General features: G+C 47.6%; 1 protein-coding gene across 2 annotated transcripts in view; it reads left to right on the top strand.

The window, feature by feature from the left end:
* Nucleotides 1-8,852, top strand: part of STXBP3 (syntaxin binding protein 3) — a 273,208-nt gene extending 264,356 nt beyond the window's left edge. For both annotated transcript variants that reach the window (XM_063940160.1, XM_063940159.1), the window contains 2 exons: nt 5,834-5,982; nt 8,017-8,852. In XM_063940160.1, the coding sequence (XP_063796230.1) occupies nt 5,834-5,982; nt 8,017-8,114 (247 nt within the window). In that variant the 3' untranslated portion in view covers nt 8,115-8,852. The remainder of the gene's footprint in view (nt 1-5,833; nt 5,983-8,016) is intronic.
* The last annotated feature ends 9,294 nt before the right edge of the window (nt 8,853-18,146 follow it).

Genomic DNA, 18,146 nt, shown 5'->3' with positions numbered 1-18,146 from the left:
GTCCCACTATTGCTAGTGCATGGATTGCAAAGGCTATAGTAAAGTGGTCAGGCACCTTACTTGAGGATTTGGATACGATGGATAAGGGTGATGTTGAATTGTTTTTGCGTAACATTCATGATTCAGCAGGTTTTATGGTAGAATCCATGAAAGACCTGGGTTCCATGGCTGCGGGAATCTCTTCCATGTCTGTTTCAGCTCGTCGGGGACTGTGGCTGCGCCAGTGGTCGGCCGACGCAGAATCCAGGAAAAGTGTGGAGTCCCTACCCTACACAGGCCAGGCTCTATTAGGGGAAGCTTTGGATGCGTGGATATTTATTCAGTTTCTTCCCTCAGCTGCACCTGCTCCGAAGAAATCCTTCTCTTCATCAGCATCACAGTCCTTTCGGCCTAGAAAGGCCAAACCTTCCAATACCTTCTTTAGGGGAGGTTGAGTTAAATCCAAGAAACCTGCTGCTGCAGGTTCCCAGGAACAAAAGCGTGTTTCAGGTACGCCAAACTCCTCCGCATGACGGTGGACCGCACGGCCTGGAGGTGGGGCCAGTGGGAGCGAGACTCAGACAGTTCAGTCATGTCTGGGTATCGTCCGACCTGGATCCCTGGGTGATAGATATTGTGTCCTAGGGATACAGGCTGGAATTTCAGAATCTCCCTCCTCACCAATTTTTCAAATCAGGCTTGCCAGTTCTACTGGCAGACAGAACTGTCCTACAAGAGGCTGTCCAGAAGTTTGAGGAGGCACAGGTCATTGTGCCAGTTTCTCATTTGCAAACCACAGGTTACTATTCAAATCTTTTTGTGGTACCGAAACCGGATGGTTCGGTCAGGCCCATTCTGAACCTAAAATCGCTGAACCCCTTTCTAAAGGAGTTCAAGTTCAAAATGGAGTTTCTCCAGGCGGTGATATCAGGTTTGGAAGAGGGGCAATTCCTGGTATCCCTGGATATCAAGGATGCGTACCTCCACATTCCGATTTGGCTGCCACATCACGCTTATCTCCGTTTCGCATTACTGGACTGTCATTTCCAGTTCCAGGCCCTGCCATTCGGCCTCTCAACAGCACCGAGGGTTTTCACTAAGGTGATGGCAGAGATGATGATTCTTCTCCGCAAACAAGGGGTGAACATCATTCCATATCTGGACGATCTTCTGATAAAGACATCGTCCAAGGAGAAGCTGTTGCAGTCCATTGTTCTCACAACTCACCTACTCAGACTCCACGGTTGGATTCTGAACCTTCCAAAATCACATTTGGAACCAACCCAGAGGTTGTCTTTTCTGGGGATGATCCTCGACACAGAAGTGCAGAGGGTGTTTCTTCCGCAGGAAAAGGCGTTGGTGATACAAGCAATGATCCAGGAGCCAGCCCGGGTGTCTGTTCATCAATGCATTCGCCTTTTGGGAAAGATTGTGGCCTCTTACGAGGCTCTCTAGTACGGGAGGTTCCATGCTCGGGCCTTCCATCTGGATCTCCTGGACAAGTGGTCAGTATCTCATCTACACATGCACCAGAGTATTCGTCTGTCACCAAAGGCCAGGATTTCACTCCTCTGGTGGCTCCAATTGCCTCACCTTGTGGAGGGCCGCAGGTTCTGGATTCAGGACTGGGTCCTTCTAACCACGGATGCGAGCCTTCGGGGCTGGGGCGCAGTCACTCAAGGGGAAACCTTCCAAGGAAGGTGGTCAAGTCTGGAAGCTGGCCTGCCGATCAACCTCCTGGAACTAAGAACCGTCTACAATGGTCTTCTTCAGGCGGCCCATCTTCTAAGAGATCGGGCCATTCAAGTACAGTCGGACAATGTAACGGCAGTGGCTTACGTAACTGACAGGGCGGAGCGAAGAGCAGAGCTGCAATGTCAGAGGTGACAAGAATCATCCTCTGGGCAGAAAGACACGCGTTGGCGCTTTCAGCAAACTTCAATCCGGGAATGGACAACTGGGAAGCAGACTTCCTCAGCAGACACGATCTCCATCCAGGGGAATGGGGTCTCCATCCGGAGGTGTTCAAGGAAATAACAGACCTTTGGGGGTTACCCCAAATAGATATGATGGCCTCTCGTCTCAACAAGAAGCTTCAATGCTATTGTTCCAGGTCGAGGGACCCACAAGCAGTGGCAGTGGACGCCCTGGTATCTCCGTGGGTGTTCCAGTCTGTGTACGTGTTTCCACCACTTCCACTCATTCCAAGAGTTCTAAAGCTCGTAAGGAGAACAAGAGTTCAAGCGATCCTCATTGCTCCAGACTGGCCAAGGCGGGCTTGGTACTCGGACCTTCTGAATCTCTTGCAGGAAGAGCCAAGGCCTCCTCCTCTTCGGGAGGACCTGCTGCAGCAGGGGCCATTCGCCTATCAAGACTTACCATGGCTACGTTTGATGGCATGGAAGTTGAGCGCCTGATACTTGCTCGGAAGGGCATTCCGAAGAAGGTCATTCCTACCCTGATACAGGCTAGGAAAGGGGTAACGTCTAAGCATTACCATCGTATTTGGAAGAAATATGTCTCTTGGTGTGATTCCAATAAGTTTCCTGCAGTGGAGTTTCAACTGGGACGTTTCCTCCTCTTCCTGCAAGCAGGTGTGAATATGGGCCTGAGGTTGGGATCTGTGAAGGTCCAGATTTCAGCCCTGTCCATTTTCTTTCAGAAACACTTGGCTGCCCTCCCTGAGGTTCAGACCTTTTTGAAGGGAGTTCTGCACATTCAACCTCCCTTTGTACCGCTTACGGCGCCTTGGGACCTTAACGTGGTGTTGCAGTTACCCCAGTCGGACTGGTTTGAGCCTGTACAGAAGGTTGAGGTCAAATTTCTTACATGGAAGGCGGTCACATTGTTGGCCTTAGCTTCTGCTAGACGTGTCTCAGAATTGAGAAGAAAAATTTTGCTGCGCCGATGTGTCTCTATTCCTCTAATAAATTAAGCGAAATAGCTTATAACTTGAAAATAAGATCCCAAGTGTCAGAGGTGTGTGCGCTTCTATAAGGAGTAGTGAGTTACTCCTAGATTGATAAACTAAAGAAAAGTGGATATAGAATAGAAGCGCTCAACACTCACTGACCCTGTGATCTAAAATTAAATAACAACCAAGGTGTCCTTGGGGATTTTTTGAATGTAAAAATATATTTATTATAATACAGTAAAAATTGTACAATAAACCAAATCTATATCTTATCATAAAACCCTTTATCCTCACTGCAATTCTATTGCCAAGAGCTATTCTACATTCACATCAAATTGCAGATGTCAGCTAGATAACTAGCAGCAATATAGTGGTAACAATTGTTGCAATCAGATCTTCAGGCTATCTATTCAACAATGTTGAGTGTATATTCAGACACAATTGTTACGATGTAAAGAAAAGAATTAATGGATGTAGAATGCACTCACTCGCTCTGAATTCAAGAGCTATGTTATGTAACGTCTCAGAGTTCCAGGAGCCGATGACAGGTGTTGGTGAAATAATTGATTACCTCTCCGGTAGGCTGGCTGGTCCCGAGCGTCCTCGGGTAAAGCCAGAAAACTCAAATGAAGCTGCAGAATTTTGAAGCACTGGCCGTGCTAGCCGGGGTCCCACTGTTAAACCTGCTGTCCCTGGGCGTGCACCGCCCGTTGCAGTCTGTGGGGAAGAACAGGTGTGTGACTGCTGTTGGAGGGAACCCGCTGCAGAGAGAGTACCTTGGTGGAACGCCTCGATCTCCCTGGACTGGCACCGTCCGTAGGATATGTGGGGGAGAGAGACTGCTGGTAACCACTGGCACTGTGCGGAGAGGAAATTCGGCTGTGTCCTGTCCTGGCTATCGTGCTGATTAATCCCGTGGGAAATGTAGCAGAGCCGTCCGGAGAGTGTCAGAGACAATAATCGGTCAGTGAGGCAAACGGGGGAGGAGTCAGAATTGGGAGCTTTGTCCTGTAAAAGTCCTTACTTGATATTCCACGAAGATAGAGCTGAGCTCCGGACACGTCCGCAGTTTCTTCCAAAGGTTGTGTTGGCATTTCATATCATCCAACCTATTGTGGTGCCAGTGGCTACTGACTCCTCAATTTCGTCAAAGTCCTTGGATGTTGTGAGGGCTTTGAAAATCTGTGAAGAGGACTGCTCATCACAGGAAATCTGACTCTTTGTTTGTCCTGTATGATCCCAAGAAGATTGGGTGTCCTGCTTCAAAGCAGACTATATCTCGCTGGATTAGGTTCACTATCCAGCATGCTTATTCTACGGCAAGATTGCCGTGTCCAAAATTTGTTAAGGCCCACTCTACTCGTAAGGTGGGGTCTTCCTGGGCGGCTGCCCGGGGTGTCTCGGCATTACAGCTTTACCGAGCGGCTACTTAATCTGGGTTGAACACGTTTGCAAAGTTCTACAAGTTCGATACTTTGGCCGCTGAGGACCTGAAGTTTGGTCAATCAGTTCTGCAGGAGCCTCCGCACTTTCCCTCCCGTTCTGGGAGCTTTGGTACATCCCCATGGTACTAATGTGGACCTCAGCAACCTCTAGGACGTAAGAGAAAATAGGATTTTGGTTACCTACCGGTAAATCCTTTTCTCGTAGTCCGTAGAGGATGCTGGCCGCCCGCCCAGCGCTTCGTTTTCCTGCAACCGTTATCTGGTTTAGTACAACTTTGTTTAGTTATGTACAGCATTGTTACTTGGTAAGTAGTGTTTCAGCAGTTGCTGAGTTTTTCAAGCTACTGTAGTTAGCTTGAGGTGCCTTGTATGTGTGAGCTGGTATGAATCTCGCCACTGTCTGTGTATAATCCTTCTCTCGAAGTTTCTAGGCTGAGTCTGGTAGGAGGGGCATAGAGGGAGAAGCCAGCCCACACTCTCAAACTCTTAAAGTGCCAATGGTTCCTGGTGGACCCGTCTATACCCCATGGTACTAATGTGGACCCCAGCATCCTCTACGGACTACGAGAAAAGGATTTACCGGTAGGTAACCAAAATCCTATTTTCAATTATAGTATCCAGTATCTGTTTGCAACTACAGGCCTTGTGCTCAGACCCAGCATTTTGTCTGCTGCTCCACTTTGTGTACACTGGCCCTCATTCCGAGTTGTTCGCTCGGTAAATTTCATCGCATCGCAGCGATTTTCCGCTTAGTGCGCATGCGCAATGTCCGCACTGCGACTGCGCCAAGTAAATTTGCTATGAAGATAGGATTTTTACTCACGGCTTTTTCTTCGCTCCGGCGATCGTAATGTGATTGACAGGAAATGGGTGTTACTGGGCGGAGACAGGCCGTTTTATGGGCGTGTGGGAAAAAACGCTACCGTTTCCGGGAAAAACGCAGGAGTGGCCGGAGGAACGGGGGAGTGTCTGAGCGAACGCTGGGTGTGTTTGTGACGTCAAACCAGGAACGACAAGCACTGAACTGATCGCAGATGCCGAGTAAGTCTGAAGCTACTCTGAAACTGCTACGAGGTGTGTAATCGCAATATTGCGAATACATCGTTCGCAATTTTACTATGCTAAGATTCACTCCCAGTAGGCGGCGGCTTAGCGTGTGCAATACTGCTAAAATCGCCTTGCGAGCGAACAACTCGGAATGAGGGCCACTGTAACAACTGCTGCCCTTAACCCATTTATCTATGCAGCCATTTTGCCAATGCTCACACTGCTACTGCAAGTACCAACAATCATTCCACATTCAAAGTCTGTCTGACCGTGTTGTTCATCCATTATTTCCTGAGTGATACACTCGCATACCTTCACCTTTGAGTTCTTATATACAGTAGATTCAGAATCCTAAAGCTACTTTGCATAAAATGGCCTGGTGATCATAATAATTTGTCCACTCCTTATATACATTATATGATTTAGTAAATGTATCTTCTGTATTCAGTGCCAGACAGAAGCACAATACATTGAACCGGGAGGAACGGAAAAGTGTGTCTAAGCTGATTATTTTTGTGATTGGAGGAATGACTTACTCTGAAATCCGTTGTGCTTATGAAGTGACTCAGTCCAACAAGTTTGTGCAGGTTATCATTGGTAAGTAGAACAATAACACAACTAACTAACATTAACACAATCTTACTGACCTGTCCCGTCCTCCTAATCAGAGCCGGGTGCTCATTGTAGCTGCGTGTCCTGGCACCTCTCTGCTTTTCTGTCTGCTTTGCAAACAATAGAATGGAGTTTGTGAGGAGATGCATCTTGTGATTCGTCTCTCACACCCTGCTTCCCATTTGTAGATGGAGATAGTTATTGATTTGTGAGTTCTGTGTTACGGAATCAGTCCAGAATCAGAATCACAGGAATATTAGCTTTATGTAGTAACCCCCAGTGCTCTGGCTATGGGAAGGGGGTGTCACGTTGGTAAAATTAGATAGATAGATAGATAGATAGATAGATATTTTTTTATTATATGCAGCGGCAGCTCCTACCTTTTTCAGGCAGGGGGGCTGCTCTGCCCATGCTAGAGAGAGAGAGGAGAGAGCTAGCCTGCAGACAGCCGAATTGCAGCGCCTGTGCAATGAATCTGGGAGGCGCCGGGGCCAGCGCATGTGTGATAGCGGCTGGTTGAGTGTGCATGCACAAACCCCCGGCTTCTATGGGCTGATGATCAGGCAGGGAGTGTCATCGTACCGGAAGCCAGCTCTTTGCTAATCGCAGCCCAGTCTAGCAGTCCTGGAGGGAGGAAACACCTCCCAATGGGACTGTCTGTCCTGCGGATGACTGGCAGGTGGGACTTCCAATAGAAAGTCACTACCAGTCACAGTGAAGCCACTGAGCCAGTGCAGTCACACAGACTGCAACTAGCTAGGCTGAGCTCACAGAAGTGGCGGAGTTTACTTAGGGGGGACATTGGTAAAATCCACCACTGATTATTTGAGATGTGATTCCATGTCCAACTGAGCACAGCACTTTTAGGTAAACTTTATTTACATATATATATTTTGTATATATATTTTCTAAGTCAATTTATGGGTTCACCTTTTCAGTTGACTAGCGAGAGCAATACTCAAAAACAACATTGTAAGTGCTAGACAATATATATATATATATATATATATATATATACACAAAATTGTGATAATGTAGATACAATTAGAATTCACGCTCGGTCCAGCAGACTGTTATATAGCAATATTAGTAGAAAATGGCTGCGCTCTCCACAATTATTGATCATTCAGTCTCTCCAGCTATTGATTCTAACAGTATTATATATTAATATAGCATAGCAAGAAGCTCCTCGTGCCCTGTATTGGTTAGTACCTGACAGCTTTGTTAGGCACAGTTGTTTCAGACCACCCACACTTGTGGGAATACACAGACAGTCCTCCTACTTCCCACTATGCAGTCAGTACAGAGGTATAAATGATGGAGTCCTTTTGGTCCACAGCTCGGCTTATATGACAGTGTAATTCACAGCATCCTAGCGTGAACCAACAATTGATAGAAGGGGAACCTGTGCATTGAACTGTGATAATGTTGCAGGCATTATATTCATAACGAATGTGTATCTTCAGATAATCATTTTCTGCCTTAAGGATGATGGTATGTACCAGACTTATTCAACTCTAACTACAGCAAGATATTTGTAACATGCATAAAGCTGTGCTTCAGCTGTAGAAAGCCCTTTATAGTGTCAGTTCCTGTTCCAGTTTATTCAGGTCTGTGATGTGCATGTGTTATTAGGGGTATCCTAGTAACCAGAGTGTCATTAGGTAATACTGTTCAGGGGCTCACTGCATCTCTACATTGTGTTAGGTGCTTGGTACCACCATGAAATAAAGGTAATACAGAGCACATATAGGGGGAGATTCAAATGTTTGAAAAGTCAGTTGGGAGTCTGTTTTTTCCTATCTAATAGACTGGAAAAAAAAGACACCCAACCGACTTTTCAAACATTTGAATCTCCCCAATAGAATTGTAACTTCTAGAAATTTTCTTTGCTCAGACAACTCTGCACTTTGTCGAAGCCATGAGGAAATCCTCCATTACACTGTTCTTGCTGCTGAGAGTCTGACATTTCCCATAATGTTTCTTACAGCAGTATATTTGTGTTATATTCTTCTCTAGGTTCTACTCATATTATCACTCCCAAGACCATGCTGGATGATATAAGGGACCTCACCAAACCTTGCATCCCAAAAGAAACCTTTACAATAGAGGGGTAAATAGAATTGAAACTCATGTATTCTCTTGTGAAGCAATACCTTACAGGAACCACATCAGCACCTTGAGTTACTGTATATGTATGTGTGTAAATGTTTGTATTTGTGGCGAAACATGGGTTTTGCAATCAACCAACTGGAAATTGTGGCATATGAGAAGTGACACAAATACAAGTTGCCTTCAGAAATGAACTCTGCCTTTAAAACAACAAGTAATTTAACCACTGAAGTTCTCAGCCATGCACTGACGAATAAACCTGTACAGTTCAAGATAGGAATTTTTAATGCTTTAATACTTGCTTAAATATATACTGTATATGTAATTCTAATCTTATAATTTAGGATTTATTGTGCAATTTAACTTCTGTGTGATTTAATAGCATGTTTTGACACCGGGTGGATTTTTGATGTGTTATTCTTCATGTCTGCAAAATTGTATTATAATTCTGAAGTCCACAATTAGCCATGTCCAGCTGCCTGCTATTTCTGTGTCTGACTTATGTGTATGCCTCCTCGTCACAGCATATACTTCTGCTAATGCTTGTCAGTTTCTGTGGAAGTCAGTCAGAAACCTGTAACCTATGTAAAAGGACGTGGCTTTGTTTTTATTTCTTTTTATCATATTTCATCAGGCACAGAGAGAAAAAAGGGAACACCATTGTTATGCTTTTACTAAGCCTTGTTCTACCGCGGAAACATATTCAAAACATACAATAGAAAATAAAGATATTTTTAATTGTATAGGTCTCCGTGGTGTGTGAGAATGCTGAATGTTGGGGTACACAGTTACAGACACATTCTGTCAAAAGAAACTGAAAGAATATGACAACAGATGTTTATTTCTCTCTACTTAGGTTCTTTTGAAACTTTTGTTGTTGTTTTTTTTTGTCCAGGCCTCAAAGCTGGTCAATAAAGCAGTTTAACTCTTTAACAGTAGAAGAATCAAATAATGGGGCCATTTATCAACAATTGCTCCAGCCAATCAGCTCCCAGCTGTCATTTTTCAAACACATGAATTTGAACACATATTTAGGAGCTGATTGGCTGGAGCACCATTTATCATTATACACAACAAGTTTTATCATTCACATCAAGTTTTAACGAAAAAAAATAAGATTTTAAACCTACCGGTAAATCTTTTTCTCCTAGTCCGTAGAGGATGCTGGGGACTCCGTAAGGACCATTGGAAATAGACGGGCTCCGCAGGAGACATGGGCACTATAAAGAAACTTTAGAATGGGTGTGCACTGGCTCCTCCCTCTATGCCCCTCCTCCAGACCTCAGTAAGAGAAACTGTGCCCAGAGGAGACGGACAGTACGAGGAAAGGGTTTTGTTAATCCCAGGGCAAGATTCACACCAGCCCACACCATCCACACCGTATAACCTGGAATATACGAACCAGTCAACAGTATGAAACAGAACAGCATCAGTCAAAGACTGAACAAAACTGTAACATAACCCTTATGCAAGCAAATAACTATATACAAGTCTTGCAGAATGTTGTCCGCACTGGGACGGGCGCCCAGCATCCTCTACGGACTAGGAGAAAAAGATTTACCGGTAGGTTTAAAATCTTATTTTCTCTTTCTTCCTAGAGGATGCTGGGGACTCCGTAAGGACCATGGGGATTATACCAAAGCTCCCAAACGGGGGAGAGTGCGGATGACTCTGCAGTACCGATTGAGCAAACATGAGGTCCTCCTCAGCCAGGGTATCAAACTTATAGAATTCAGCAAAAGTGTTTGAACCCGACCAAGTCGCCGCTCGGCAAAGTTGTAATTCCGAGACGCCTCGGGCAGCCGCCCAAGAAGATCCCACCTTCCTAGTGAAATGGGCCTTCACCGAATTAGGTAACGGCAATCCAGCCGTAGAATGAGCCTGCTGAATCGTGTTACAGATCCAGCGAGCAATAGTCTGCTTAGAAGCAGGAGCACCAACCTTGTTGGCTGCATACAGGACAAACAGAGCTTCTGTTTTCCTAATTCGAGCCGTCCTGGCCACGTAAATTTTTAAGGCCCCGACTACATCAAGGGATTTGGAATCCTCCAAATCTCCCGTGGCCACAGGCACCACAATAGGTTGGTTCATATGAAAAGAGGAAACCACCTTAGGCAAAAATTGAGGACGAGTTCGCAACTCAGCTCTGTCCACATGGAAAATCAGATAGGGGCTTTTGTGAGATAAAGCCGCCAACTCAGACACTCGCCTTGCAGACGCCAAGGCCAACAACATAACCACTTTCCAAGTGAGATATTTTAATTCCACGGTTTGAAGAGGTTAAAACCAATGAGACTTAAGGAACTGTAACACCACGTTAAGGTCCCATGGTGCCACTGGGGGCACAAAAGGAGGCTGGATATGCAGCACTCCTTTCACAAAAGTCTGGACTTCCGGTAGAGAAGCCAATTCCTTCTGAAAGAAAATAGACAGGGCCGAAATCTGTACCTTAATGGAACCTAATTTTAGGCCCAAATTCACTCCAGTCTGTAGGAAGTGGAGAAAACGTCCCAGATGGAATTCTTCCGAAGGAGCATTCTTGGTCTCACACCAAGACACATACTTCCTCCAGATACGGTGATAATGTTTCGCTGTTACCTCCTTCCTAGCCCCTATCAGAGTAGGAATGACCTCATCCGGAATGCCCTTTTCAGCTAGGATACGGCGTTCAAACGCCATGCCGTCAAACGCAGCCGCGGTAAGTCTTGGAACAGACAGGGCCCCTGTTGCAACAGGTCCTCTCTGAGAGGAAGAGGCCACGGATCTTCTGTGAGCATTTCCTGCAGCTCCGGATACCAGGCCCTTCGAGGCCAATCTGGAACAATGGGAATTGCCTGTACTCCTTTTCGTCTTATGATTCTCAATGTTTTTGAGATGAGAGGAAGAGGAGGGAACACACAGACTGACTGAAACACCCACGGAGTCACCAGGGCGTCCACTGCTACCGCCTGAGGGTCCCTTGACCTGGCACAATACCTCGGGAGCTTTTTGTTGAGGCGTGACGCCATCATGTCTATTTGAGGCAGTCCCCACTGACTTGCAATCTCTGCAAAGACTTCTTGATGAAGTCCCCACTCTCCTGGATGGAGATCGTGTCTGCTGAGGAAGTCTGCTCCCAGTTGTCCACTCCCGGAATGAAGACTGCTGTCAGAGCGCTTACATGATTTTCCACCCAGCGAAGAATTCTGGTGGCTTCCGCCATTGCCACTGTGCTCCTTGTTCCGCCTTGGCGGTTTACATGAGCCACAGCCGTGACGTCTGACTGAATCAGTACCGGTAGGTCGCGAAGAAAATTCTCCGCTTGACTTAGGTCGTTGTATATGGCCCTCAATTCCAGTACGTTGATGTGTAGACAAGCTTCCTGGCTTGACCACAGACCCTGGAAGTTTCTTCTCTGTGTTGACTGCTCACCAGCCTCGGAGGCTCGCGTCCGTGGTCCCCAGGACCCAGTCCTGAATGCCAAACCTGCGACCCTCTAGAAGGTGAGCACTCTGCAGCCACCACAAGAGAGATACCCTGGCCCTGGGGGACAGGCTGATCATCTGATGAATATGTAGATGTGACCCGGACCACTTGTCCAGAAGGTCCCACTGAAAGGTCCTCGCATGGAACCTGCCGAATGGAATGGCCTCGTAAGACGCCACCATCTTTCCCAGAACTCGAGTGCATTGATGGACCGACACCCTTTTTGGCTTTAACAGGTCCCTGACCACGTTCTGGAGTTCCTGGGCCTTTTTCATCGGGAGAAAAACCCTTTTCTCTGACGTCCTAAGTGGATGCTGGGGACTCCGTCAGGACCATGGGGGAATAGCGGCTCCGCAGGAGACAGGGCACAAAAGTAAAAGCTTTAGGATCAGGTGGTGTGCACTGGCTCCTCCCCCTATGACCCCCCTCCAAGCCTCAGTTAGGTTTTTGTGCCCGGCCGAGAAGGGTGCAATCTAGGTGGCTCTCCTAAAGAGCTGCTTAGAGTAAAAGTTTTGTTAGGTTTTTTATTTTCAGTGAGTCCTGCTGGCAACAGGCTCACTGCAACGAGGGACTTAGGGGAGAAGAAGTGAACTCACCTGCGTGCAGGATGGATTGGCTTCTTAGGCTACTGGACACTAGCTCCAGAGGGACGATCACAGGTACAGCCTGGATGGGTCACCGGAGCCGCGCCGCCGACCCCCTTGCAGATGCTGAAGAGAGAAGAGGTCCAGAAATCGGCGGCTGAAGACTTCTCAGTCTTCATGAGGTAGCGCACAGCACTGCAGCTGTGCGCCATTGCTCTCAGCACACTTCACACCAACGGTCACTGAGGGTGCAGGGCGCTGGGGGGGGCGCCCTGGGCAGCAATGAAAGTGCCTATGCTGGCTAAAAATACATCACATATAGCCTCTGGGGCTATATGGATGTATTTAACCCCTGCCAGGTTGTCAGAAAAACGGGAGAAGAAGCCCGCCGAAAAGGGGGCGGGGCCTATTCTCCTCAGCACACAGCGCCATTTTCCTACACAGCTCCGCTGCTAGGAAGGCTCCCAGGCTCTCCCCTGCACTGCACTACAGAAACAGGGTTAAAACAGAGAGGGGGGGCACTTATTTGGTGATATTAATATATATTAAGATGCTATAAGGGAAAACACTTATATAAGGTTGTCCCTGTATAATTATAGCGTTTTGGTGTGTGCTGGCAAACTCTCCCTCTGTCTCCCCAAAGGGCTAGTGGGGTCCTGTCCTCTATCAGAGCATTCCCTGTTTGTGTGCTGTGTGTCGGTACGTGTGTGTCGACATGTATGAGGACGATGTTGGTGAGGAGGCGGAGCAATTGCCTGTAATTGTGATGTCACTCTCTAGGGAGTCGACACCGGAATGGATGGCTTATTTAGGGAATTATGTGATAATGTCAACACGCTGCAAGGTCGGTTGACGACATGAGACGGCCGGCAAACCAATTAGTACCTGTCCAGGCGTCTCAAACACCGTCAGGGGCTTTAAAACGCCCATTTACCTCAGTCGGTCGACACAGACACGGACACTGACTCCAGTGTCGACGGTGAAGAAACAAACGTATTTTCCATTAGGGCCACACGTTACATGTTAAGGGCAATGAAGGAGGTGTTACATATTTCTGATACTACAAGTACCACAAAAAAGGGTATTATGTGGGGTGTGAAAAAACTACCTGTAGTTTTTCCTGAATCAGATAAATTAAATGAAGTGTGTGATGATGCGTGGGTTTCCCCCGATAGAAAATTATTGGCGTTATACCCTTTCCCGCCAGAAGTTAGGGCGCGTTGGGAAACACCCCTTAGGGTGGATAAGGCGCTCACACGCTTATCAAAACAAGTGGCGTTACCGTCTCCAGATACGGCCGCCCTCAAGGAGCCAGCTGATAGGAGGCTGGAAAATATCCTAAAAAGTATATACACACATACTGGTGTTATACTGCGACCAGCGATCGCCTCAGCCTGGATGTGCAGCGCTGGGGTGGCTTGGTCGGATTCCCTGACTGAAAATATTGATACCCTTGACAGGGACAGTATTTTATTGACTATAGAGCATTTAAAGGATGCATTTTTATATATGCGAGATGCACAGAGGGATATTTGCACTCTGGCATCAAGAGTAAGTGCGATGTCCATATCTGCCAGAAGATGTTTATGGACACGACAGTGGTCAGGTGATGCAGATTCCAAACGGCACATGGAAGTATTGCCGTATAAAGAAAAAGACACCGTCTTTTCAGCCTCAGTCCTTTCGTCCCCATAAGGGCAAGCGGGCAAAAGGCCAGTCATATCTGCCCAGGGATAGAGGAAAGGGAAGAAGACTGCAGCAGGCAGCCCCTTCCCAGTAACAGAAGCCCTCCACCGCTTCTGCCAAGTCCTCAGCATGACGCTGGGGCCGTACAAGCGGACTCAGGTGCGGTGGGGGGTCGTCTCAAGAGTTTCAGCGCGCAGTGGGCTCACTCGCAAGTGGACCCCTGGATCCTACAAGTAGTATCCCAGGGGTACAGATTGGAAATTCGAGACGTCTCCCCCTCGCAGGTTCCTGAAGTCTGCTTTACCAACGTCTCCCTCCGACAGGGAGGCAGTATTGGAAACAATTCACAAGCTGTATTCCCAGCAGGTGATAATCAAAGTACCCCTCCTACAACAAGGAAAGGGGTATTATTCCACACTATATTGTGGTACTGAAGCCAGACGGCTCGGTGAGACCTATTCTAAATCTGAAATCTTTGAACACTTACATACAAAGGTTCAAATCAAGATGGAGTCACTCAGAGCAGTGATAGAGAACCAGGAAGAAGGGGACTATATGGTGTCCCTGGACATCAAGGATGCTTACCTCCATGTCCCAATTTGCCCTTCTCACCAAGGGTACCTCAGGTTCGTGGTACAGAACTGTCACTATCAGTTTCAGACGCTGCCGTTTGGATTGTCCACGGCACCCCGGGTCTTTACCAAGGTAATGGCCGAAATGATGATCCTTCTTCAAAGAAAAGGCGTCTTATTTATCCCTTACTTGGACGATCTCCTGATAAGGGCAAGGTCCAGAGAACAGTTGGAGGTCGGAGTAGCACTATCTCAAGTAGTTCTACGACAGCACGGGTGGATTCTAAATATTCCAAAATCGCAGCTGTTTCCGACGACACGTCTGCTGTTCCTAGGGATGATTCTGGACACAGTCCAGAAAAAGGTGTTTCTCCCGGAGGAGAAAGCCAGGGAGTTATCCGAGCTAGTCAGAAACCTCCTAAAACCAGGCCAAGTGTCAGTGCATCAATGCACAAGAGTCCTGGGAAAAATGGTGGCTTCTTACGAAGCGATTCCATTCGGCAGATTTCACGCAAGAATTTTTCAGTGGGATCTACTGGACGAATGGTCCGGATCGCATCTTCAGATGCATCAGCGGATAATCCTGTCTCCAAGGACAAGGGTGTCTCTTCTGTGGTGGCTGCAGAGTGCTCATCTACTAGAGGGCAGCACATTCGGCATTCAGGACTGGGTTCTGGTGACCACGGATGCCAGCCTGAGAGGCTGGGGAGCAGTCACACAGGGAAGAAATTTCCAAGGAGTGTGGTCAAGTCTGGAGACTTCTCTCCACATAAATATACTGGAGCTAAGGGCAATTTACAATGCTCTGAGCCTAGGAAGACCTCTGCTTCAAAGTCAACCGGTGCTGATCCAGTCGGACAACATCACGGCAGTCGCCCACGTAAACAGACAGGGCGGCACAAGAAGCAGGAGGGCAATGGCAGCAAGGATTCTTCGCTGGGCGAAAAATCATGTGATAACACTGTCAGCGGTGTTCATTCCGGGAGTGGACAACTGGGAAGCAGACTTCCTCAGCAGGAACGACCTCCACCCGGGAGAGTGGGGACTTCATCTGGAAGTCTTCCACATGATTGTGAACCGTTGGGAAAGACCAAAGGTGGACATGATGGCGTCCCGCCTCAACAAAAAACTGGACAGGTATTGCGCCAGGTCAAGAGACCCTCAGGCAATAGCTGGGACGCTCTGGTAACACCGTGGGTGTACCAGTCGGTGTATGTGTTCCCTCCTCTGCCTCTCATACCCAAGGTACTGAGAATTATAAGACGGAGAGGAGTAAGAACTATACTCGTGGCTCCGGATTGGCCAAGAAGGACTTGGTACCCGGAACTTCAAGAGATACTAAGAAGGGACTTGCTTCAGCAAGGATCATGTCTGTTCCAAGACTTACCGCGGCTGCGTTTGACGGCATGGCGGTTGAACGCCGGATCCTAAGGGAAAAAGGCATTCCGGAAGAGGTCATCCCTACCCTGGTCAGAGCCAGGAAGGAGGTGACCGCACAACATTATCACCGCATTTGGCGAAAATATGTTGCATGGTGTGAGGCCAGGAAGGCCCCCACGGAGGAATTTCAACTCGGTCGATTCCTGCATTTCCTACAAACAGGAGTGTCTATGGGCCTAAAATTGGGGTCCATTAAGGTTCAAATTTCGGCCCTGTCGATTTTCTTCCAGAAAGAATTGGCTTCAGTTCCTGAAGTCCAGAAGTTTGTCAAGGGAGTACTGCATATACAACCCCCTTTTGTGCCTCCAGTGGCACTGTGGGATCTCAACGTAGTTCTGGGATTCCTCAAATCACATTGGTTTAAACCGCTCAAATCTGTGGATTTGAAATATCTCACATGGAAAGTGACCATGCTGTTGGCCCTGGCCTCGGCCAGGCGAGTGTCAGAATTGGCGGCTTTGTCTCACAAAAGCCCATATCTGATTGTCCATTCGGACAGGGCAGAGCTGCGGACTCGTCCCCAGTTTCTCCCTAAGGTGGTGTCAGCGTTTCACCTGAACCAGCTTATTGTGGTACCTGCGGCTACTAGGGACTTGGAGGACTCCAAGTTGCTAGATGTTGTCAGGGCCCTGAAAATATAGGTTTCAAGGACGGCTGGAGTCAGGAAAACTGACTTGCTGTTATCCTGTATGCACCCAACAAACTGGGTGCTCTTGCTTCTAAGCAGACGATTGCTAGTTGGATGTGTAGTACAATTCAGCTTGCACATTCTGTGGCAGGCCTGCCACAGCCAAAATATGTAAATGCCCATTCCACAAGGAAGGTGGGCTCATCTTGGGCGGCTGCCCGAGGGGTCTCGGCTTTACAACTTTGCCGAGCTGCTACTTGGTCAGGGGCAAACACGTTTGAAAAATTCTACAAATTTGATACCCTGGCTGAGGAGGACCTGGAGTTCTCTCATTCGGTGCTGCAGAGTCATCCGCACTCTCCCGCCCGTGTTGGGAGCTTTGGTATAATCCCCATGGTCCTGACGGAGTCCCCAGCATCCACTTAGGACGTCAGAGAAAATAAGAATTTACTTACCGATAATTCTATTTCTCGTAGTCCGTAGTGGATGCTGGGCGCCCATCCCAAGTGCGGATTGTCTGCAATACTTGTACATAGTTATTGTTACAAAAATCGGGTTATTATTGTTGTGAGCCATCTTTTCAGAGGCTCCGCTGTTATCATGCTGTTAACTGGGTTCAGATCACAGGTTGTACAGTGTGATTGGTGTGGCTGGTATGAGTCTTACCCGGGATTCAAAATCCTTCCTTATTGTGTACGCTCGTCCGGGCACAGTATCCTAACTGAGGCTTGGAGGGGGGTCATAGGGGGAGGAGCCAGTGCACACCACCTGATCCTAAAGCTTTTACTTTTGTGCCCTGTCTCCTGCGGAGCCGCTATTCCCCCATGGTCCTGACGGAGTCCCCAGCATCCACTACGGACTACGAGAAATAGAATTATCGGTAAGTAAATTCTTATTTTTTGTTCCGTTTCCAGAATCATGCCTAAGAAAGGCAAACGGGTCATTGGAACCAACTGTGACTTTGGTAGATTGAGAATCCAGCCGTGCTGTTGCAACACCCTCAGGGAGAGTGATACGCTGTTCAGCAACTGTTCTCTCGAGATCGTCCAAGTACTGGATAATTGTGACACCCTGCTTGCACCGGAGCACCATAATTTCCGCCATTACCTTGGTGACAATCCTCGGGGCCGTGGAAAGCCCAAACGGCAACGTCTGAAATTGGTAATGACAATCCTGTACAGCAAATCTCAGGAACGCCTGATGAGGAGGATATATGGGGACATGAAGGTATGCATCCTTTATGTCCAGGGACACCATATAATCCCCCCCCCCCTCCTCCAGGCTGGCGATGACTGCTCTGAGCGATTCCATCTTGAATTTGAACCTTTTCTAGTATAGGTTTAAGGATTTTAAATTCAGAATGGGTCTGACCGAACCATCCGGTTTCGGTACCACAAACAGGGTTGAGTAGTACCCCGTCCCCTGTTGAAGCAGGGGAACTTTGACCACCACTTGTAGACAGTTTTTGAATTGCATTTAAAACTACTTCCCTCTCCGGGGAAGAAGCTGGTAGGGCCGATTTGAAAAACCGGCGAGGAGGCACCTCTTCGAATTCCAGCTTGTAACCCTGGGAAACAATGTCTATTGCCCAGGGATCCACCTGTGATTGAATCCAGACATGGCTGAAAAGTCGAAGACGTGCCCTCATTGGGGCGGACTCCC

This window comes from Pseudophryne corroboree, chromosome 9, assembly GCF_028390025.1.
Source record: "Pseudophryne corroboree isolate aPseCor3 chromosome 9, aPseCor3.hap2, whole genome shotgun sequence".
NCBI lineage: Eukaryota > Metazoa > Chordata > Amphibia > Anura > Myobatrachidae > Pseudophryne > Pseudophryne corroboree.
The sequence above is the reverse complement of the archived record's forward strand: the minus strand, read 5'-3'. Positions and strand labels throughout refer to the sequence as shown.